Raw genomic sequence first — 20,117 nt, forward strand, 5'->3', positions numbered from 1 at the left:
GTCGTCCTGTCTGCACAGTGTAAACCCGTCCCGGTGGTCGTCCTGTCTGCACAGTGTGAACCTGTCCCGGTGGTCGTCCTGTCTGCACAGTGTGAACCTGTCCCAGTGGTCGTCATGTCTGCACAGTGTGAACCTGTCCCGGTGGCCGTCCTGTCTGCACAGTGTAAACCTGTCTTGGTGGCCATCCTGTCTGTACAGTGTGAACCTGTCCCGGTGGTCGTCCTGTCTGCACAGTGTAAACCTGTCCCGGTGGCCGTCCTGTCTGCACAGTGTAAACCTGTCCCGGTGGCCGTCCTGTCTGCACAGTGTGAACCTGTCCCGGTGGTTGTCCTGTCTGCACAGTGTGAACCTGTCCCGGTGGCCGTCCTGTCTGCACAGTGTGAACCTGTCTCGGTGGCCGTCCTGTCTGCGCAGTGTGAACCTGTCCCGGTGGCCGTCCTGTCTGCACAGTGTGAACCTGTCCCGGTGGCCGTCCTGTCTGCACAGTGTGAACCTGTCCCGGTGGTCGTCCTGTCTGCACAGTGTGAACCTGTCCCGGTGGTCGTCCTGTCTGCACAGTGTAAACCTGTCCCGGTGGCCGTCCTGTCTGCACAGTGTGAACCTGTCCCAGTGGCCGTCCTGTCTGCACAGTGTGAACCTGTCCCAGTGGCCGTCCTGTCTGCACAGTGTGAACCTGTCCCAGTGGCCATCCTGTCTGCACAGTGTGAACCTGTCCCAGTGGCCATCCTGTCTGCACAGTGTGAACCTGTCCCAGTGGCCATCCTGTCTGCACAGTGTTAACTTGTCTCCACAGTCCGTTCCTGTCCCAAGTGGCCGTCCTGCCCTGTCTAGGAATCTGAATTAATGTCATTGACCCTTGGGGTCAGCTGCTACTGCCGGACGCCTCGCTGGTGTGGCACCTGGCAGCTACCTGCTGCACAAGCCTGACCTCACCACTTGAGGCTCCAGCAAACACCAAGGTAGCTGCTTAGTTACGCCCCTCCAGAGTAAGTCCGGTCAGTGGCATAGTGGGTCCACGAACCACATGCGCCACCTATGAGTGTAACACTGTTTATTTCCATCCTCTGTTCTCTATCTCTTTGAGCTTCATCTCCCTCTCCTCATGTTTCCATCTTTTGTCTTTTTACAGCCCACCTACCTCCCTTTGTGTCTCTGTCTATATGTGTTCTGGCTATCCCCCTTCCTATCTCTGTCTCTTTGCGCTCTGGCCATTTCTCTTCCTATTTCTGTATCTCTGTTTTCTGCCTCTTTGCTCCCCATGTACCTCCCCTCCTGTTTCAATCCTCTTCTTTCCTTCATGTCACTGATCCCTGCTTCTTTGTGCTCTGTCTATTTCCATTCTGTGTCTTTGCGCCCCATCTACTTCCCCTCATGTTTCCATCCTTTCCTCCCCTCATGTCTCTGTCCCCTGCTTTGTTGCGCTCTGGCTATCTCCCCTCCTATCACTGTCTTTTTGTGCTCTGTCTATCTCCCTTCCTATCTATTTGTGCTCTGTCTATCTCCCTTCCTATCTGTCTCTTTGCGCTCTGGCTATTTCCCTTCCTATCTCTGTTCTCTGTCTCTTTGCGCTCTGGCTATCTGCCTTCCTATCTGTCTGTCTCTTTGTGCTCTGGCGATCTCTCTTCCTATCTCTTTGAGCTCTGGCTATTTCCCTTCCTATCTCTGTTCTCTGTCTCTTTGCGCTCTGGCTATCTGCCTTCCTATCTGTCTGTCTCTTTGTGCTCTGGCGATCTCTCTTCCTATCTCTTTGCGCTCTGGCTATCTCCCTTCCTATCTCTTTGTGCTCTGGCTATCTCCCTTCCTATCTCTGTTCTCTGTCTCTTTGCGCTCTGGCTATCTCCCCTCCTATCTGTCTCTTTGTGCTCTGGCGATCTCTCTTTCTAGCTCTTTTCTGCATCTCTTTGCACTCTGGCTATCTCTCTTCCTAGCTCTGTCGCTTTGTGCTCTGGCTTTCTCTCATCCTATCTGTCTCTTTGTGCTCTAGCTATCTCCCTTCCTAGCTCTTCTGTCTCTTAGCCAGAGCGCAATCTCCCTTCCTATCTCTGTTCTGTCTCTTTGCGCTCTGGCTATCTCCCTTCCTATCTCTGTTCTGTCTCTTTGCGCTCTGGCTATCTCCCTTCCTATCTCTGTTCTGTCTCTTTGCGCTCTGGCTATCGCCCTTCCTATCTGTGCTCTGTCTCTTTGCGCTCTGGTTGTCTCCCTTCCTATCTCTGTTCTCTGTCTCTTTGTGCTCCATCTACCTCCTCTCATTTCTCTATCCTCTTCCTTCCTTCATGTCACCGTCCCCTGCCTCCGTATGACCCAGCTACCTTTACTTCATATCTTTCCTCTTCCTTTGTATAGGTTATCTGTTCCTCGTCTCTCCATTAGGCGGCAGCTCGGTCAGCTGCGACCACCATATCTGCGTTTCCGCTCCTGGCAGCTTTTTAAACCTCTGGTGAAAGCTGGATTATATCCAACGACACGAGTCAGCAGGGTGAGTACGAAACACGATTGTGTCTCCTCTGAGGCCGGAAGATCACAGGACGATGGAGGGTGGAGAAGGAAAAGACCGATGATTTGTGGGTAGTTAGATTTTCTTGGACTTTTCCCATTTTTGCTTATATAAAGTGTTAACCACTGTCAGTGAAAAATTGAAATCCATAACGCCTTTCCAGGGAGACAGCATTCACCTCACCCCTCCTCTTCTCTCGCACAAAATCTCCAGCAGAAAGAGCTTACACTCTAAACCTCTTTTGGGTAATAGAACCATGTTTAATATAGGAGAAGAGAGGAAATTACGTATAGCTAAAAAGTGACAAAACAAATTAGATCTCCTGTTTCCACCATTTGGTCACCACAGTCCCAGCCTCAAATGGGATTTTATTGTGGGAAATAGTCAGTCTAGGGTTTGTGGACTGAAGAGGGATAAGCTACTATGCTGAAAGAACCTCCCCAAACTTTGCGTCTCCAGTGTATAGTTATGAATATTGGGGTTAGTATTGATCCGATATTGATGGGACATACATTTTCAACTTCAGGACTAATAGGGGAAGAATATGCATATTTTTTCATAACTGTGAGACATGCCAGTCAGCCCCAAATCAATAGTAATCAGATAGCTGACAACAGCCATGCCAAGTTTCCTATCTATGAAAAGGTAAAATCACGCTCAAACTGACAGTGATATTGAATGCCTGTGATCTTTAGAAGTGAAGATATTGTGAATGTTGGCAATCTCATAATTTTCTGAAACTGAAGCCACATCCCATAACCAGTCCCGTTATGAGTCATTAAGCAGAGATACGAGGGTGTAACTAGGGTGCTGATAAAAAGACTAGGTAAATTATCATCTGTGTTCAATGCCAAAAGATACATCGCCGTGTAGGCAAGATCCCCATTAACTAGTTGTTTTTCAATCGGAATTCTTCCACCCGCTAAGCTCTGAAGCCCTCACACTGACGTCAGGTTTAGTTTTCTCTTCTTTATCCTTTTATTTTATGTTACATAGGTTGAATAAAGACCCAGGTCCATCAAGTTCAACCTTTCTCCCCCAGCTGTACATCTTGTCACTGATGTAACTATCACCCACAATATTATGTGTAGTGAGGAATCCTCCAGCCCCTGTATACAGCTGTTATAGTGTTGGCTCCTGTATAAAGCCGTTATAGTGTCGGCTCCTGTATAAAGCTGTTATAGTGTCGGCCCCTGTATAAAGCCGTTATAGTGTCGGCTCCTGTATAAAGCCGTTATAGTGTCGGCTCCTGTATAAAGCCGTTATAGTGTCGGCTCCTGTATAAAGCCGTTATAGTGTCGGCTCCTGTATAAAGCCGTTATAGTGTCGGCTCCTGTATAAAGCTGTTATAGTGTCGGCTCCTGTATAAAGCCGTTATAGTGTCGGCTCCTGTATAAAGCCGTTATAGTGTCGGCTCCTGTATAAAGCCGTTATAGTGTCGGCTCCTGTATAAAGCCGTTATAGTGTCGGCTCCTGTATAAAGCCGTTATAGTGTCGGCTCCTGTATAAAGCCGTTATAGTGTCGGCTCCTGTATAAAGCGGTTATAGTGTCGGTCCCTGTATAAAGCCGTTATAGTGTCGGCTCCTGTATAAAGCTGTTATAGTGTCGGTCTCTGTATAAAGCCGTTATAGTGTCGGCTCCTGTATAAAGCCGTTATAGTGTCGGCCCCTGTATAAAGCTGTTATAGTGTCGGCCCCTGTATAAAGCCGTTATAGTGTCGGCCCCTGTATAAAGCTGTTATAGTGTCGGTCCCTGTATAAAGCCGTTATAGTGTCGGTCCCTGTATAAAGCCGTTATAGTGTCGGCTCCTGTATAAAGCTGTTATAGTGTCGGTCCCTGTATAAAGCCGTTATAGTGTCGGCTCCTGTATAAAGCGGTTATAGTGTCGGCTCCTGTATAAAGCCGTTATAGTGTCGGCCCCTGTATAAAGCTGTTATAGTGTCGGCTCCTGTATAAAGCCGTTATAGTGTCGGCCCCTGTATAAAGCCGTTATAGTGTCGGCCCCTGTATAAAGCCGTTATAGTGTCGGCTCCTGTATAAAGCTGTTATAGTGTCGGCTCCTGTATAAAGCCGTTATAGTGTCGGCTCCTGTATAAAGCCGTTATAGTGTCGGCTCCTGTATAAAGCTGTTATAGTGTCGGCCCCTGTATAAAGCTGTTATAGTGTCGGCTCCTGTATAAAGCTGTTATAGTGTCGGCCCCTGTATAAAGCTGTTATAGTGTCGGCCCCTGTATAAAGCTGTTATAGTGTCGGCCCCTGTATAAAGCTGTTATAGTGTCGGCCCTGTATAAAGCTGTTATAGTGTCGGCCATCTCTACCTCTTGTGGTCGGTATTCCGCAGTCTCTGCTCTGACTGTAGAGAATCCTTTCCTTTTTATCTCCCGGAATCCCTTTTCTTCCACCTGTAATGAGCCCCCTGGTCCTTAGTGTGGACTTTGGAAGGAATAAGTCCTGTGCTGTCCTTTGAATTGACCCCACATATACACACTGTGCAGAATTATTAGGCAAATGTGTATTTTGATCCCATGATACTTTTTCTCCATGTCGTCCTACTCCAAGCTGCATATTCTTGAGAGCCAACTACCAATGAAGTAAATCTGGTGATGTGCCTCTCTGTAATGAGCAGGGGTGTTGACTAATGACATCAACACCCTATATAAGGTGGGCTTAATTATTAGGCAACTTCCTTTCCTTTGGCAAAATGGGTCAGAAGAGAGATTTGACGGGCTCTAAAAAGTCCAATATTGTGAGCTGTCTTGCAGAGGGAGGCAGCAGTCTTGAAATTTCAAAACTTTTGAAGCGTGATCACCGAACAATCAAGCATTTAATGGCAAATAGCCAACAGGGTCGCAAGAAGCGTGTTGGCCAAAAAAGGCGCAAAATAACTGCCCATGAATTGAGGAAAATCAAGCGTGAAGCTGCCAAGATGCCATTCGCCACCAGTTTTGCCATATTTCAGAGCTGCAACATTACTGGAGTATCAAAAAGCACAAGGTGTGCGATACTCAGGGACATGGCCAAGGTAAGGAAGGCTGAAAAACCACCACCTATGAGCAAGAAACATAAGATAAAACGTCAAGAACGGGACAAGAAATATCTTAAGACTGATTTCTCAAAGGTTTTATGGACTGATGAAATGAGCGTGACTCTTGATGGGCCAGATGGATGGGCCAGAGGCTGGATCAGTAAAGGGCAGAGAGCTCCACTCCGACTCAGACGCCAGCAAGGTGGAGGTGGGGTACTGGTATGGGCTGGTATCATCAAAGATGAACTTGTGGGACCTTTTCGGCTTGAGGATGGAGTGAAGCTCAACTCCCAGACCTACTGCCAGTTTCTGGAAGACAACTTCTTCAAGCAGTGGTACAGGAAGAAGTCGCTATTGTTCAAGAAAAACATGATTTTCATGCAGGACAATGCTCCATCACATGCATCCAACTACTCCACAGCGTGGCTGGCCAGTAAAGGTCTAAAAGAAGAAAAAATAATGACATGGTCCCCTTGTTCACCTGATCTGAACCCCATAGAGAACCTGTGGTCCATCATAAAATGTGAGATCTACAGGGAGGGAAAACAGTACACCTCTCGGAGCAGTGTCTGGGAGGCTGTGGTGAGATATACAGGGAGGGAAAACAGTACACCTCTGGGAGCAGTGTCTGGGGGGCTGTGGTGGCTGCTGCACGCAATGTTGATCGAAAACAGATCAAGCAACTGACAGAATCTATGGATGGAGGCTGATGAGGGTCATCATAAAGAAAGGGGGCTATATTCATTACTCATTTTTTTGTTTTTTGTTTTTGCTTGTCAGAAATGTTTATTTCTAAATTTTGTGCACTGATATTGGTTTACCTGGTGAAAATAAACACGTGAGATGGGATTATATTTGGTTTTTATTAAGTTGCCTAATAATTCTGCACAGTAATAGTTACCTGCACAAACAGATATCCTCCTAAAATAGCCAAATCTAAAAAAACCCCACTCCAACTTCCAAAAATATTAAGCTTGGATATTTATGAGTCTTTTGGGTTGATTGAGAACATAGTTGTTGATCAATAATAAAAATAATCCTCTAAAATACAACTTGCCTAATAATTCTGCACACAGTGTATATATACATGTAAATGAGATCCCTTCTGAGGCGTCTTTTTACTAAGCTAATCAGACTCAACTTTTTAAGCCTCTCATCATATTAAAGGTCTCCATCCCGTGTAATATAGGAGAGGCCTCCATCCCGTATAATATAGGAGAGGCCTCCATCCCGTATAATATAGGAGAGGCCTCCATCCCGTGTAATATAGGAGAGGCCTCCATCCCGTGTAATATAGGAGAGACCTCCGTCCCGTGTAATATAGGAGAGGCCTCCGTCCCGTGTAATATAGGAGAGGCCTCCGTCCCGTGTAATATAGGAGAGGCCTCCGTCCTGTGTAATATAGGAGAGGCCTCCGTCCTGTGTAATATAGGAGAGGCCTCCATCATGTGTAATATAGGAGAGGCCTCGATCCTGTGTAATATAGGAGAGGCCTCCATCCCATATAATATAGGAGAGGCCTCCATCCCGTGTAATGTAGGAGAGGCCTCCATCCCGTATAATATAGGAGAGGCCTCCATCCCGTGTAATGTAGGAGAGGCCTCCATCCTGTATAATATAGGAGAGGCCTCCATCCCGTGTAATATAGGAGAGGCCTCCATCCCGTATAATATAGGAGAGGCCTCCATCCCGTGTAATATAGGAGAGGCCTCCATCCCGTGTAATATAGGAGAGGCCTCCATCCCGTGTAATATAGGAGAGGCCTCCATCCCGTGTAATATAGGAGAGGCCTCCATCCCGTGTAATATAGGAGAGGCCTCCATCCCGTATAATATAGGAGAGGCCTCCATCCCGTGTAATGTAGGAGAGGCCTCCGTCCTGTGTAATATAGGAGAGGCCTCCGTCCCGTGTAATATAGGAGAGGCCTCCGTCCTGTGTAATATAGGAGAGGCCTCCGTCCTGTGTAATATAGGAGAGGCCTCCGTCCTGTGTAATATAGGAGAGGCCTCGATCCTGTGTAATGTAGGAGAGGCCTCCATCCTGTGTAATATAGGAGAGGCCTCCATCCCATATAATATAGGAGAGGCCTCCATCCCGTGTAATGTAGGAGAGGCCTCCATCCCGTGTAATGTAGGAGAGGCCTCCATCCCGTATAATATAGGAGAGGCCTCCATCCCGTGTAATGTAGGAGAGGCCTCCATCCTGTATAATATAGGAGAGGTCTCCATCCCGTGTAATATAGGAGAGGTCTCCATCCCGTGTAATATAGGAGAGGCCTCCATCCCGTATAATATAGGAGAGGCCTCCATCCCGTGTAATGTAGGAGAGGCCTCCATCCCGTGTAATGTAGGAGAGGCCTCCATCCCGTATAATATAGGAGAGGCCTCCATCCCGTGTAATAGAGGAGAGGCCTCCATCCCGTGTAATAGAGGAGAGGCCTCCATCCTGTGTAATAGAGGAGAGGCCTCCATCCCGTGTAATAGAGGAGAGGCCTCCATCCCGTGTAATAGAGGAGAGGCCTCCATCCCGTGTAATAGAGGAGAGGCCTCCATCCCGTGTAATAGAGGAGAGGCCTCCATCCCGTGTAATATAGGAGAGGCCTCCATCCCGTGTAATATAGGAAAGGCCTCCATCCCGTGTAATATAGGAGAGGCCTCCATCCCGTGTAATAGAGGAGAGGCCTCCATGCGGTCCCCACTGCTCCCGGTACAGATCCCTGCAGACCCCACTGCTCCCAGTACAGATCCCTGCGGCCCCCACTGCTCCCGGTACAGATCCCTGCGGTCCCCACTGCTCCCGGTACAGATCCCTGCGGTCCCCACTGCTCCCAGTACAGATCCCTGCGGTCCCCACTGCTCCCGGTACAGATCCCTGCGGTCCCCGCTGCTCCCGGTACAGATCCCTGCAGACCCCACTGCTCCCAGTACAGATCCCTGCGGCCCCCACTGCTCCCGGTACAGATCCCTGCGGTCCCCACTGCTCCCGGTACAGATCCCTGCGGTCCCCACTGCTCCCAGTACAGATCCCTGCGGTCCCCACTGCTCCCGGTACAGATCCCTGCAGTCCCCACTGCTGACTATATCCCATTTAGGCTGTGTGCCCACTATGCGTTTTTCAAGCTTATTTGCCGCAGAAAACGCTTAAAAACCGCTTAGTAATCCGCGCCCCATGGTCCCCAATGATAATCCGTATGTTCTGTGCACATGCTGCGGATTATCATTGTGGAAATTAATTTTGTCCATTAATTTTGTGGACACGCAGCGTAATCGCCGCCATTGACTTTTATTGGATCGCATGTAATCCGCATCACTGCATCTGTACATGCAGAATCCATGCGTTTCAATGTGCGGATGGTACCCGGGTGTGGAGGAGAGGAGACTCTCCCCCGGACCCACCCCCACCATAGAACCTGTAAAAAAAAAGAATAAAATAAAAAATAAATGTTATACTTACCTTCCGGCGGCCCGCGGTGCGCTCCTCCTTGCTTGCCGGCAGTTTGCGATGTACTGAAGGACCTGCGCTGACATCAGTCATGTGACGGGTCACGCGATGCTGACGTCGGCTGGTCCTTCAGTACATCGCAAACTGCCGGCAAGAGAGAACGGAGGGAAACAAGACAGCGGGGGCCATCGGACGGTAAGTATATAGTTATTTTTTACCATTCTTTTATGGTCGCACTATATATGCCGGTTGCCGGTTGCATGGATTTATATCGTGTGACCAAGTTGTCAAGCACTTTCCAAGTGATGCTAAAATCACAATCCGCATGCGGAAATGCATGTGAAGAACGCGTCACATCCACATGTCCCTGGCAGGAAAACGCACGCCCAACCCGCACGCCCAACCCGCACGCCCAACCCGCACGCCCAACCCGCACGCCCAACCCGCACGCCCAACCCGCACGCCCAACCCGCACGCCCAACCCGCACGCCCAACCCGCACGCCCAACCCGCACGCCCAACCCGCACGCCCAACCCGCACGCACAATCTGCATGTGTTTTTCCTGCCAGGGAGATGCGGAAAAAATCTGCAGCATTTCTGCATCGTGGGCACTGAGCTTTAGAGAACGTACCATTTATGGCGACTCTTTGTTTCCTGTCATTTAGCCCGTTCCTCATCCACCTGCAGACGGTTCCCCCAGTCCCGGCTCCTGGAGCTTCAGTATAAGGCTGTTATGTGGTTCAGGATCAGAGTCCAGATAAATCACATCAGCTGCATCCACCATCCAGATCTGCACTCACCTCCTCATAGACCCGACATGTTGTCAGACACGACCGATCCTTCATGCCTCCGCGCTGATTATCATTTATTATATTATTCTCTGTGATATAACTCTGCAGGTCGTCTCTTATGATGCCCTCATATATGTCACCACTGATATCAGACTTACCAAACGGTAATTACCTGGATCCACCTCCTTACCTTTCTTAAAGGGATTGTCCACTACTATTTAAAATATGCCAAAGCGTTTTTATGATGAATAGAAGCTTCTTTGTAATTACCTCCCTCTGCCTGTGGGTGGCGCTATCACTGGCCGCTCACAGGCATCACTTGACCCCCGGCTGCAACCGGCTCTGACATCTGCTGATGTCATGACAAGTCCAGGCTGCAGCCGGGGGTCTCTCTCTTCTGCATTACGCTATGGCTGCTGGGTTGTGGGTGGGGTTACCCCGCACGTCACACCCAGCATCCACCGCGCGCTCTGCCTCTCCTCATTCATTGGGAAAGCGCGCAGTGGATGCTGGGTGTGACGTGGTGGGGTAACCCCGCCCACAACCCAGCAGCCACCGCAGGGACCCCAGCAGTGAGCCACGCCTCAATAGACAGGACGTCAGTGGGGGGGTCACGCGCTGCCTGTGAGCGGCCAGTTATAGCGCCGCTCAGAGGCAGAAAAGGCAGAGGGAGGTAATTAGAAAGAAGCTGCTTTTCATCATAAAAACGCTTTGGCATATTTTAAGTAGTAGTGGACAATCCCTTTAAATATCGGTACCACATCAGCCTCCTCCAATCCTGTGGCACTACCCCTGTTACCAGAGAGTCTAAGAATATGAGATAAAGCGGTCTGTCAATTACTGAGCTCAGCTCCCTCAGTATCCATGGATGAATGCCATCTGAGACGGGGGATTTGTCAATATTTAATTTGCTCAGACGTACTTCTTTGAAGACCCGCGGTCTTCCGTGGGCATAACACTACTCAGACAACACAGAGTGAGGGTAAAACAGCGCGGCAATACTTTATTGAACCACAAAGCGGACAATAAACACACAGAACAATCCCAGCAAATGCTCAAGATGGTACATTACACAGTCCTCACCCTTCCTCCTCTGCCTGCCTGAAATAGAACAGCTGCGACTTTGGGACTTCCAGGTCCAACTACCTCAACTAGTGGCCCCCCGCTTCTGGTGGGCCCCCACAGAGAGAAGGTAGCGGCAAGCTTAGGAAGCTAGCAGTCCATTGAGGTACAAGGCAAGGAGACCCGATAGTCCCACCCTGGACTCTCCAAGAGTTTCCATGGGGCCAGATGACCTTTGAGTCTCAATCTGGCTTCTCTGAATGTCTCCATGGGTTCCAGGCGACTGGTGGGTCCCTCCTGGAAACCCCAAACAACATATCCATGGGGCCAGGTGACTTCATCCCAACCTGGTCTCCCCAAATGTATCTGACTCGCCCCCTGGGCCGTGGGGCACTCGGATCCGGGCAATAAGGGGAACGATGGGAGTAGTAGTGGCAACCCGGTTCCGTGGCTCAGGGTGGTCAGGCCAGTGGTAGTCCGTTATATTGATTATGTCCGACTACGCCACCCGTGGATTTGCGGTTATTAGGAACCGCCGCTGCATGCAGACCGCTGGGGCTGATGAGGTGTGCAGCTCTGGTAGTGTGACTCCCCACGGGAAGAGTGCGGCCCCAGGGCAGTATAGTGGATGGTGGGAGTGATGGTAGTGCTGGAGGAGCAAGGAGCACACAGACAACAGGTTGCAGTCCAGGGTCTTTACTGAACAGGTAAACTGACCCACAAACAGTCCCAGCTAGGAGGGGACCTGGATGTCTGAGAGCAACGGGGAAATTGGCCCTGGTCAGGGTGAGGGTGTAGGCCTACCGTGCTTTCTGCGCTCCTTCTGATTATCTCCTCCTGATAGGATAACAGCCCACGTTTCCGAGCTTCCGTGCTTTCTCGCCTGTATGGCCTGCGACGTGGGTTCCTTTCTGCTCCCAACCTCAGTTCACATTGTCTGGTTTTTTGACTTGTTTGCATTCTGTGCAATTTAAGGGTGTGGCATGCCCTTTGTTGAGCTGATTGGTATATAAGTAGCTTACCACGGGCCTAGGTGGTCTGGAGTTGGGACCCGGTCCTATTTGTCTACCCTTTTATATGCATTACTTCAACTTTGATATACAGTAAGGTTTTTAATATAGGCAGTATAGGTACCGTCCCAATTTAGGGTCACCTTGCCGCTGGTGGGACGGCTTGTATACTTTTTTTGATCAAAAATAGTTCACTAAGTACCCTATATTTATTATGCAATTTTGCTTTACATTTATATATAATTATGGTAGGGTATGAGATATATTTTTGTCTTGCTTCTTTTTTGCTGCTCCCTGCCTTGTACGGCTTTACTGGTCCCTTCGGTTGTGGCAGGGCCTCCAGGCTTCTTAGGCCAAGGAATATACAGTCCCTTGCGGACTGGTTCTCTGCTGGGGGATGTGGAATCCTTCCAGCCTCAGACACCAAAGTCTGGTAAATTAAGTCTTTTCTCTGCCAAGACAGGCTCTCTTCGCCTCTTGTCTCTGGCTTGTGGCTCTCCTACTGCCACACTTCCTCTTAGGTGCAATCAACTTTCTGTCCCTGCTCCACTCTGGGACACGTCTCAAAGCTGAGACAAGCAATCCAGTTCTCTCTAACCCTGCCCCCAGTACCAGCTTTTATAGGGGCAGCCAGCTCCCCCTACTGGCCTGAGACAGGAAGCATTGCATGCTAATGTTCCCCTGACCAGAGAACCTCCCCCTTGCTCTCAGACACAGCTTTATTACACTTGTGGCATCCAGGTAGGGTGACACATTCCCCCCTAGTGAAATTTAGTACTCCGGGACTAAACAATAAACAAAGACAATATGCATAACCATAAAACATTAATAGACAGACGACGCACAAATTGAGTTCTTTAGGTCACAGTGTGGTCTGTGACCGGGTGTCCATATCACCAAAACAACGGGGAGCCTTAACCAGGTGGGGGTCTGTCCTACCCCAAGTCCTTCACAGTCTTAGTTCATTCCTGGGTTAGGCTCAGAATGCAGTCCATACAAGGTCCCGGTTATAAAAAGTCCATAACCTGTGAGTCCTTATGGTTGCTGCAAGAAACTGAAACACACTATTAATAAACATGCAGGTAACTTTGGCAAACATTTTAACATTTGGCAACAAGGTTATTTACAATTTAGTACACTCTATATTCTCCAGCGAGCGGGTATCTGTCCCTTTGTGCTCCTGGTTGACCTCCTTAACCCACTGTCTGGTGGTGGACCAACCTGGCTCTCCCCACTAGCGTTAGGGGTACAGCTACCAGCTGGGTGTACAGGTAAGGCAGGCAGCTGTCTGCGGGTTCTTTGGCTTACCACAGGCATGGCAGGCTCACTGTCAGCAGAGGGTTGACTCTCCTGGGCTGCTGGAACAGGCTCTTCTGCCTCTGGAACCGCTTGCTCCTCTTTACCTTCCGGCTCTGGTGTTGGTTGTTGCTGTGCCGGTTGAAGGAAATGCAGGACGGGTACCACTATAGCATCATTTATGCGAGTCCAGGACTGAGGGAACTCTCCGAGAACGGTGCTGATCATTTCTTCCTTGTCCTCTGCGGGTTCAAGGTCATTCTGATCCTCTTCTGCACTACGGAGTTGCTCGGGGCACCTTTTGAGGTGGTCTCTGGAGACGACACTAGTGGTTTCTCCTCCGTCCTTGGTGATTACGCACACCTTTGGGTTGTCGTGGTCAGACTGCAGTACGGTGTAGGGTTCCCTTTCCCACTGGTCGTCCAACTTATGTAGCCTTCTTTTTCGCTTTAGGACTTGCTCACCAGGTTCTAGGGGACCAGCAGGGGCGTGTTGATTGAAGAGTCTTTCTTGCTTCTCTCTCACCTGGGCCAGGCTCTTCTCCACACTCTCCTGTACCTTCTTGTACTGCAGTTGCCTTTCCGTATCCCAGTCCGCATCCGGGGAGGTGTCCTCAGGTATTAGGACTCCCATCTCCAGGTCTACGGGCAGCTTACCCGGTCTGGCTCACATCAGGTAAGCCGGGGTGCAGTTTGTAGCATTCACCGGGATATTGTTGTACATGTCTACCAGGTCCGGCAATTTTTCTGGCCACAGGCTGCGTTCCTCCAGGGGCAACGTCTTCAGAAGATCAATGACTATATTGTTCATCTTCTCACACATCCCGTTGGTTTGGGGGTGGTAAGGCGTTGTCCGAATCTTCTTACAGCCATAGAGGTTGCAGAACTCCTGGAAGATTTCAGCCTCGAACGCTGGACCCTGGTCTGTCAGGACCTGTTCCGGATACCCGTGTGGACGGCAGAAGTATTGCTGGAAGGCACGGGCCGCTGTTTGGGCTGTCAAGTCCTTTACCGGGACCACCACTAGAAAACGGGAATAGTGGTCCACGATTGTCAGGGCATAGATGTATCCAGACCGGCTTGGAGCCAATTTGACTTGGTCCAGAGCTACCAGCTCAAGAGGCTGCGTGGTGACGATGGGCCTCAAGGGTGTCTTCTGGCTGGTGCGGTCCTTCCTCCTCAGGTGACAAGGGCCACAGTCTCTGCACCATTTTTCCACAGCTACTCTCATGCCGACCCAAAAGAACCTTCCTCTTAGTAGGAACTCCAGTTTCTTCCAACCGAAGTGTCCTGCTCTGTCATGGTAAGCCCCCAGGACCATAGCTGCATCTCGCCTTGGGACCACGACTTGCCAGGTCAGCTCGTGCGTCCGGTGGTTGACAATCCTTCTGCACAACTTGCCTTCGTAGAGGAACAGCTTGCTCTTCTCCTTCCATAGCTGCTTGGCTTCCTCTGGGGCATCTGGATCTAGGCGGGCATCTTCCCGGGTCAGCAGATCTTTCACCAGGCGGACAGCAGGGTCACTATCTTGGGTTTCGGCCCAGCTGTGGTGAGGTAGGGGATTCATCATCACAGTTGTTAGATCCTCCTCCTTCACGCGGTGAGAGTGTTGAGTGGCTCCATACCGGTGAAACGCGGGGAGTTCTACCTCCTCCAGCTCTTCTGGGTCTTCGTCACCTTCAGGTAAGTGAGGCATCCTTGATAGGGCGTCCGCGTTGGCGTTGGTTTTGCCTGCCCGGTACTTGATCACGAAGTCATAGTTGGAGAGACGGGCCATCCACCGCTGTTCCAGGGCACCCAGTCTTGCATTGTCCAGGTGTGTCAACGGGTTGTTGTCCGTGTACACGGTGAACTTTGCAGAGGCCAGGTAATGCTTGAAGCGTTCCGTCACGGCCCACACCACCGCCAAGAATTCTAGCTTGAAGGAACTGTAATTCTCCGGGTTCCTCTCGGTGGGCCTCAGCTTCTGGCTGGTGTATGCGATCACCCGCTCTCTGCCCCGTTGGTTTTGGGACAGTACGGCTCCCAGTCCCACATTACTGGCATCTGTGTGGAGAATGAAAGGCTGGCCATAATCAGGGTAGGCCAGGATCTCATCCCCCGTGAGGGCCAACTTTAGCTGGCGGAAGGACTCCTCTTCCGGTTTATCCCACTTGAAGGGTGGCTTTTGACTTCTGGACTTGGACTGTCCGATCAGGAGGTCCTGCATAGGAGCTGCCATCTTAGTGAACCCGGGGATGAACCTTCGGTAGTAGCCTACCAACCCGAGAAACTGTCTCACCTCTTTGATGTTCGAGGGGCTTGGCCAGCTCTTGATTGCCGTGACCTTGTCAGGGTCGGGGGCCACTCCTTCCGCACTTACCACGTGCCCTAGGTACTGGACCTTTGGTTTCAGCAGGTGGCACTTCGATGGTTTTACTTTCAGGCCATAGCCTGCCAGGGCTTCGAACACCTCGGCCAGGTGCTTTAGGTGGTCCTCGTAGGTTTTCGAATAGACGATCACGTCGTCCAGGTAAAGGAGGACCGTCTCGAAGTTTCGGTGCCCTAGACAGCATTCCATCAGCCGCTGGAAGGTCCCTGGTGCGTTGCAGAGCCCGAAAGGCATATAGTTGAATTCGCTCAGTCCCATCGGGGTGGTGAAGGCGGTCTTCTCCTTGTCAGCCTCTGCCACAGGAACCTGCCAGTACCCGCTAGTAAGGTCCAAAGTAGAAAAGAAGTTAGCAGATTTTAGTGCGGCTAAAGACTCTTCTATTCTAGGCAGCGGATATGCGTCTTTGTGGGTGATACGGTTGATTTGTCTATAGTCCACGCACATTCTCATGGTGCCGTCTTTCTTTTTGACCAGAACCAAAGGGGCTGCCCAGGGGCTACAGCTGTCTCTAATGACCCCAGCTTCTTTCATCTCTCTTAGCATGCCCTTTGCGTTCTGATAATGTGCAGGGGGTACAGGCCTGTGCCTCTCTTTTATTGGTGGGTGGCTCCCTGTGGGGATGTGGTGTTCTATCCCTTTTACTCTGCCGAAGTCTAGCGGGTGCTTACTAAAGACTCTCTCGTACTCCTGTACCACCCGGTAGACTCCTTGTTTTTGGTGCAGGGGAGTGGAGTCAGCACCCACGTGGAGTTTCTGGCACCAGTCCTCCTTTTGTTTCTGGGAGCCATTACCCTCCGCCGGTGGAGATGGAGGCAAGGGTTCCACGGCCCTGATAGCTTTGTGTTCGACGACAAACAGTTTGGCGAGTGTAGCGTACCTGGGTAAGTGTACTTCCCTCTCCCCAATGTTGAGGATGCGGACGGGCACCCTCCCATGACGGACATCAACCACCCCCCGGGCTGTCAAAATGGTGGGCCTGCTGTCTGAGTACACGGGTTCTACCATGGCTTGGTAGTCTCTACCTCTCAACCCGATTGCAGTCCGACACCAGATCATCATTTCACTTTTGGGAGGCATGGAAATGGGGAATGGATCACTGAGTCTTACGCTACCGATCTCACCACCAGACAGTTCTACCTGCTGCCGTCTCATCAGGGCTTTTATCTCCTTGTTGAGGACTCTCTGTTGGCTGGAACTAGCATTCACCGCCACCTGTTGTAGAATTACAATTACCTCTGAAAGACAATTCTCAATCACGTTAGTACCCACAGTTATTTTAGGGTGACTTTCATGACGGTCAATGTCCACAATAATCACTCCCTGTGCCGGCAGTTCAACTTTACCAATTTTAATGGTCATCTCCTTGAACCCCATCTGCGGCACGGGTAAGCCATTACTGGCGATGATGCTCAAGTTACTGTCTGGATACCGTGTGATATCAGCATCAGTCCAATACTGCTTAAAAAGTACATAAGGGATTGTGGTTACTTGCGACCCAGTATCCAGCAAGGCGCTCATGGGGATACCGTCCAGCACCACGGGTAAAACCGGGCGCCCCCCAACGTACTTATCACGCCAATTATAAGGGCCTGGTGATCTTATGCCTGGGGGTCGGCCCTCTGCCCCAGGTTGGACCCGTTTAAATTACAGTACCTGGAAATGTGTCCGGGCTGGTTGCATCGACGGCAAATGGGCTGTCCATCCTCTGCGTAGCGGTCTGTGGGCCTCCCTCGGAACGACGGGATCCTCCTCTGTCGACGCCACGGGACATCCTCCGGACTTGAAGCCAGCTCGATGGGTCTTGACGGGTCCACTTGCAACGCCTGGACGGTCCTGGTCAACGCCACGACGCTCCTGGTCAGCTCCTGGACTTGGTGGTGCAGGCCTTTCGACGGGGGTTGGTTCAGGGCCTGTGCATCAGCCTCCACGGAGTCCATAGAAGAGGGCGCCGCCTCCTGGTGGTAGGTGATAGCAGGGCGCCGGGGGTTTGTAGCGCCACTGGTTGCAGATTCACGGAGCACCCTTATGGCCCTGTCCTTAAATTGGGCAAAGGTCAGGTCGGGGTTCTGGAAGAACATGAGGCGCAGCTGGGCCCTGTGGGCGCTAGACAGCAGACCTTCTATGAATTGTTCTGTTAGCAGCTTATCCGTTTCCTGCACACTGCCAGGGTCAGTTTGTTGAATAGCCCTCAAGGCTTCCTACAGATTTAGGGCATAGTCTCTGATGCTGTCCTGTGCCCGCTGCTTACATCCATAGAACCTCATTTTAATTTCAGCGGAGGTACGTGTATCAAAGGTACCCCGCAGCCGGGCCAGAATACCCTTCACAGTCCCTTTCTCCTCAATGGGCCATGATTTTACCTCCCTTTGGGCTGCGCCAGTTAACTGCCCTGTCAATATGCTGACCTTCTGTTCCTCTGTCAGGGGGTAGACTTGGAACAAACTATACAGTCTTTCCTTGAAGTCAGTTAGGGCATGGGGCTCCCCTGAGTATTTGGGCAGCCAGGCCGCTCCAGGGATGTAGGGCAAGGAAAAGGGCATCACCGCTGCTGCAGCTGCGTTGGTGGTAGTGGGCGCCTCTGTGTCCGACATCTTCCTCCCCCCCTAGTGAAGGGTGGCCTACCTTCCGACGATCCTCTTCTGTAGGCCGCGGCTCCGCTGCTGCTCTGGACGAGGACCTGGCGTCGCGTCCTGATGACGTCAGCGTCGCTCTCTCTCCCTTCCAGGACCTTGCGCAGCGTCGGTGCGTGGGGCGGAGCTTCGGATCTCGCGCGGTTTCGACGTCCACGCCCCTCTTCTTCCCGCGCGGCGTCCTGAAGATGGCGTCCGATGGCGGGAAACAGCTGCGGATGGCGGGAAACAGCTGCGGATGGCGGGAAGACGGCAGAAGACAGCGGGAAACGGTCCAAGATGGCGTCTGATGGCGGGAATCGGCTCCGGATGGCGGGAAACGACTCCGGACGGCGGGAAACTTCGCCACAGGTAAGTTACAAAAGTCTTTTTCAGGCACGCAGTACCCGGTGGTTGCGGGCACGAGATCCTGCCGACTACGCCAAAGCTGACTCGCCCCCTGGGCCGTGGGGCACTCGGATCCGGGCAATAAGGGGAACGATGGGAGTAGTAGTGGCGACCCGGTTCCGTGGCCCAGGGTGGTCAGGCCAGTGGTAGTCCGTTATATTGATTATGTCCGACTACGCCACCCGTGGATTTGCGGTTATTAGGAACCGCCGCTGCATGCAGACCGCTGGGGCTGATGAGGTGTGCAGCTATGGTAGTGTGACTCCCCACGGGAAGAGTGCGGCCCCAGGGCAGTATAATGGATGGTGGGAGTGATGGTAGTGCTGGAGGAGCAAGGAGCACACAGACAACAGGTTGCAGTCCAGGGTCTTTACTGAACAGGTAAACTGACCCACAAACAGTCCCAGCTAGGAGGGGACCTGGATGTCTGAGCGCAACGGGGAAATTGGCCCTGGTCAGGGTGAGGGTGTAGGCCTACCGTGCTTTCTGCGCTCCTTCTGGCTATCCCCTCCTTATAGAGTAACAGCCCACGTTTCCGAGCTTCCGTGCTTTCTCGCCTGTATGGCCTGCGACGTGGGTTCCTTTCTGCTCCCAGCCTTGTACGGCTTTACTGGTCCCTTCGGTTGTGGCAGGGCCTCCAGGCTTCTTAGGCCAAGGAATGTACAGTCCCTTGCGGACTGGTTCTCTGCTGGGGGATGTGGAATCCTTCCAGCCTCAGACACCAAAGTCTGGTAAAGCTAAGTCTTTCTCTGCCAAGACAGGCTCTCTTCGCCTCTTGTCTCTGGCTGGTGGCTCTCCTCCTGCCACACTTCCTCTTAGGTGCAATCAACTTTCTGTCCCTGCTCCACTCTGGGACACGTCTCAAAGCTGAGACAGGCAATCCAGTTCTCCCTAACCCTGTCCCCAGTACCAGCTTTTATAGGGGCAGCCTGCTCCCCCTACTGGCCTGAGACAGGAGGCATTGCATGCTAATGTTCCCCTGACCAGAGAACCTCCCCCTTGCTCTCAGACACAGCTTTATTACACTTGTGGCATCCAGGTAGGGTGACACATATCCATGGTCTCTCTGATGGTCAATGGAGCTGATCCAAATCTTTCCAGTCAGGGCTGATTCCCTTAAGGCTCCGTCACACTTAGCGACGCTGCAACGATCCCGACAACGATACGACCTGTCAGGGATCGTTGCTGCGTCGCTATGTGGTCGCTTGTGAGCTGTCAAACAGGCAGGCTCACCAGCGATCAGGGGAGCAGCGACATCGTGGAAAGAATCTTTCCACGATGTCCTGCTCCTGGTTACCAGCCTGCTGAAGCAGGAGCAGGCCGGTAACTATGGTAAACATCGGGTTACTAGGGGCACACGCGCTCCTAGTAACCCGTTGTTTATCATGGATACCACTCTGCTACGGTGAGCGGGAGGTTACCACTCACTTTAGCAGGCTCGTAACCATGATAAACAGCGGGTTACTAAGTGCGCGTGTGCCCCTAGTAACCCGATGTTTACCATAGTTACCAGCCTGATCGCTGACCAGCGATGTGTGCTGACCAGCGGGAGAGCAACGACCAAAAAATGGTCCAGGACACTTTGCAGCGATCAGCGACCTCACAGCAGG

General features: G+C 51.4%; 1 protein-coding gene across 1 annotated transcript in view; it reads left to right on the forward strand.

The window, feature by feature from the left end:
* Window positions 1-20,117, forward strand: part of LOC141162699 (phosphatidylserine decarboxylase proenzyme, mitochondrial-like) — a 76,823-nt gene that overhangs the window by 17,195 nt on the left and 39,511 nt on the right. Inside the window, exon 3 of the mRNA XM_073649064.1 lies at window positions 2,344-2,476. Coding sequence (XP_073505165.1) covers window positions 2,344-2,476 — 133 coding nt within the window. The remainder of the gene's footprint in view (window positions 1-2,343; window positions 2,477-20,117) is intronic.

Source organism: Phyllobates terribilis, unplaced genomic scaffold (assembly GCF_046119375.1).
Source record: "Phyllobates terribilis strain yellow unplaced genomic scaffold, ASM4611937v1 Scaffold_9__5_contigs__length_417890890, whole genome shotgun sequence".
Lineage (NCBI taxonomy): Eukaryota > Metazoa > Chordata > Amphibia > Anura > Dendrobatidae > Phyllobates > Phyllobates terribilis.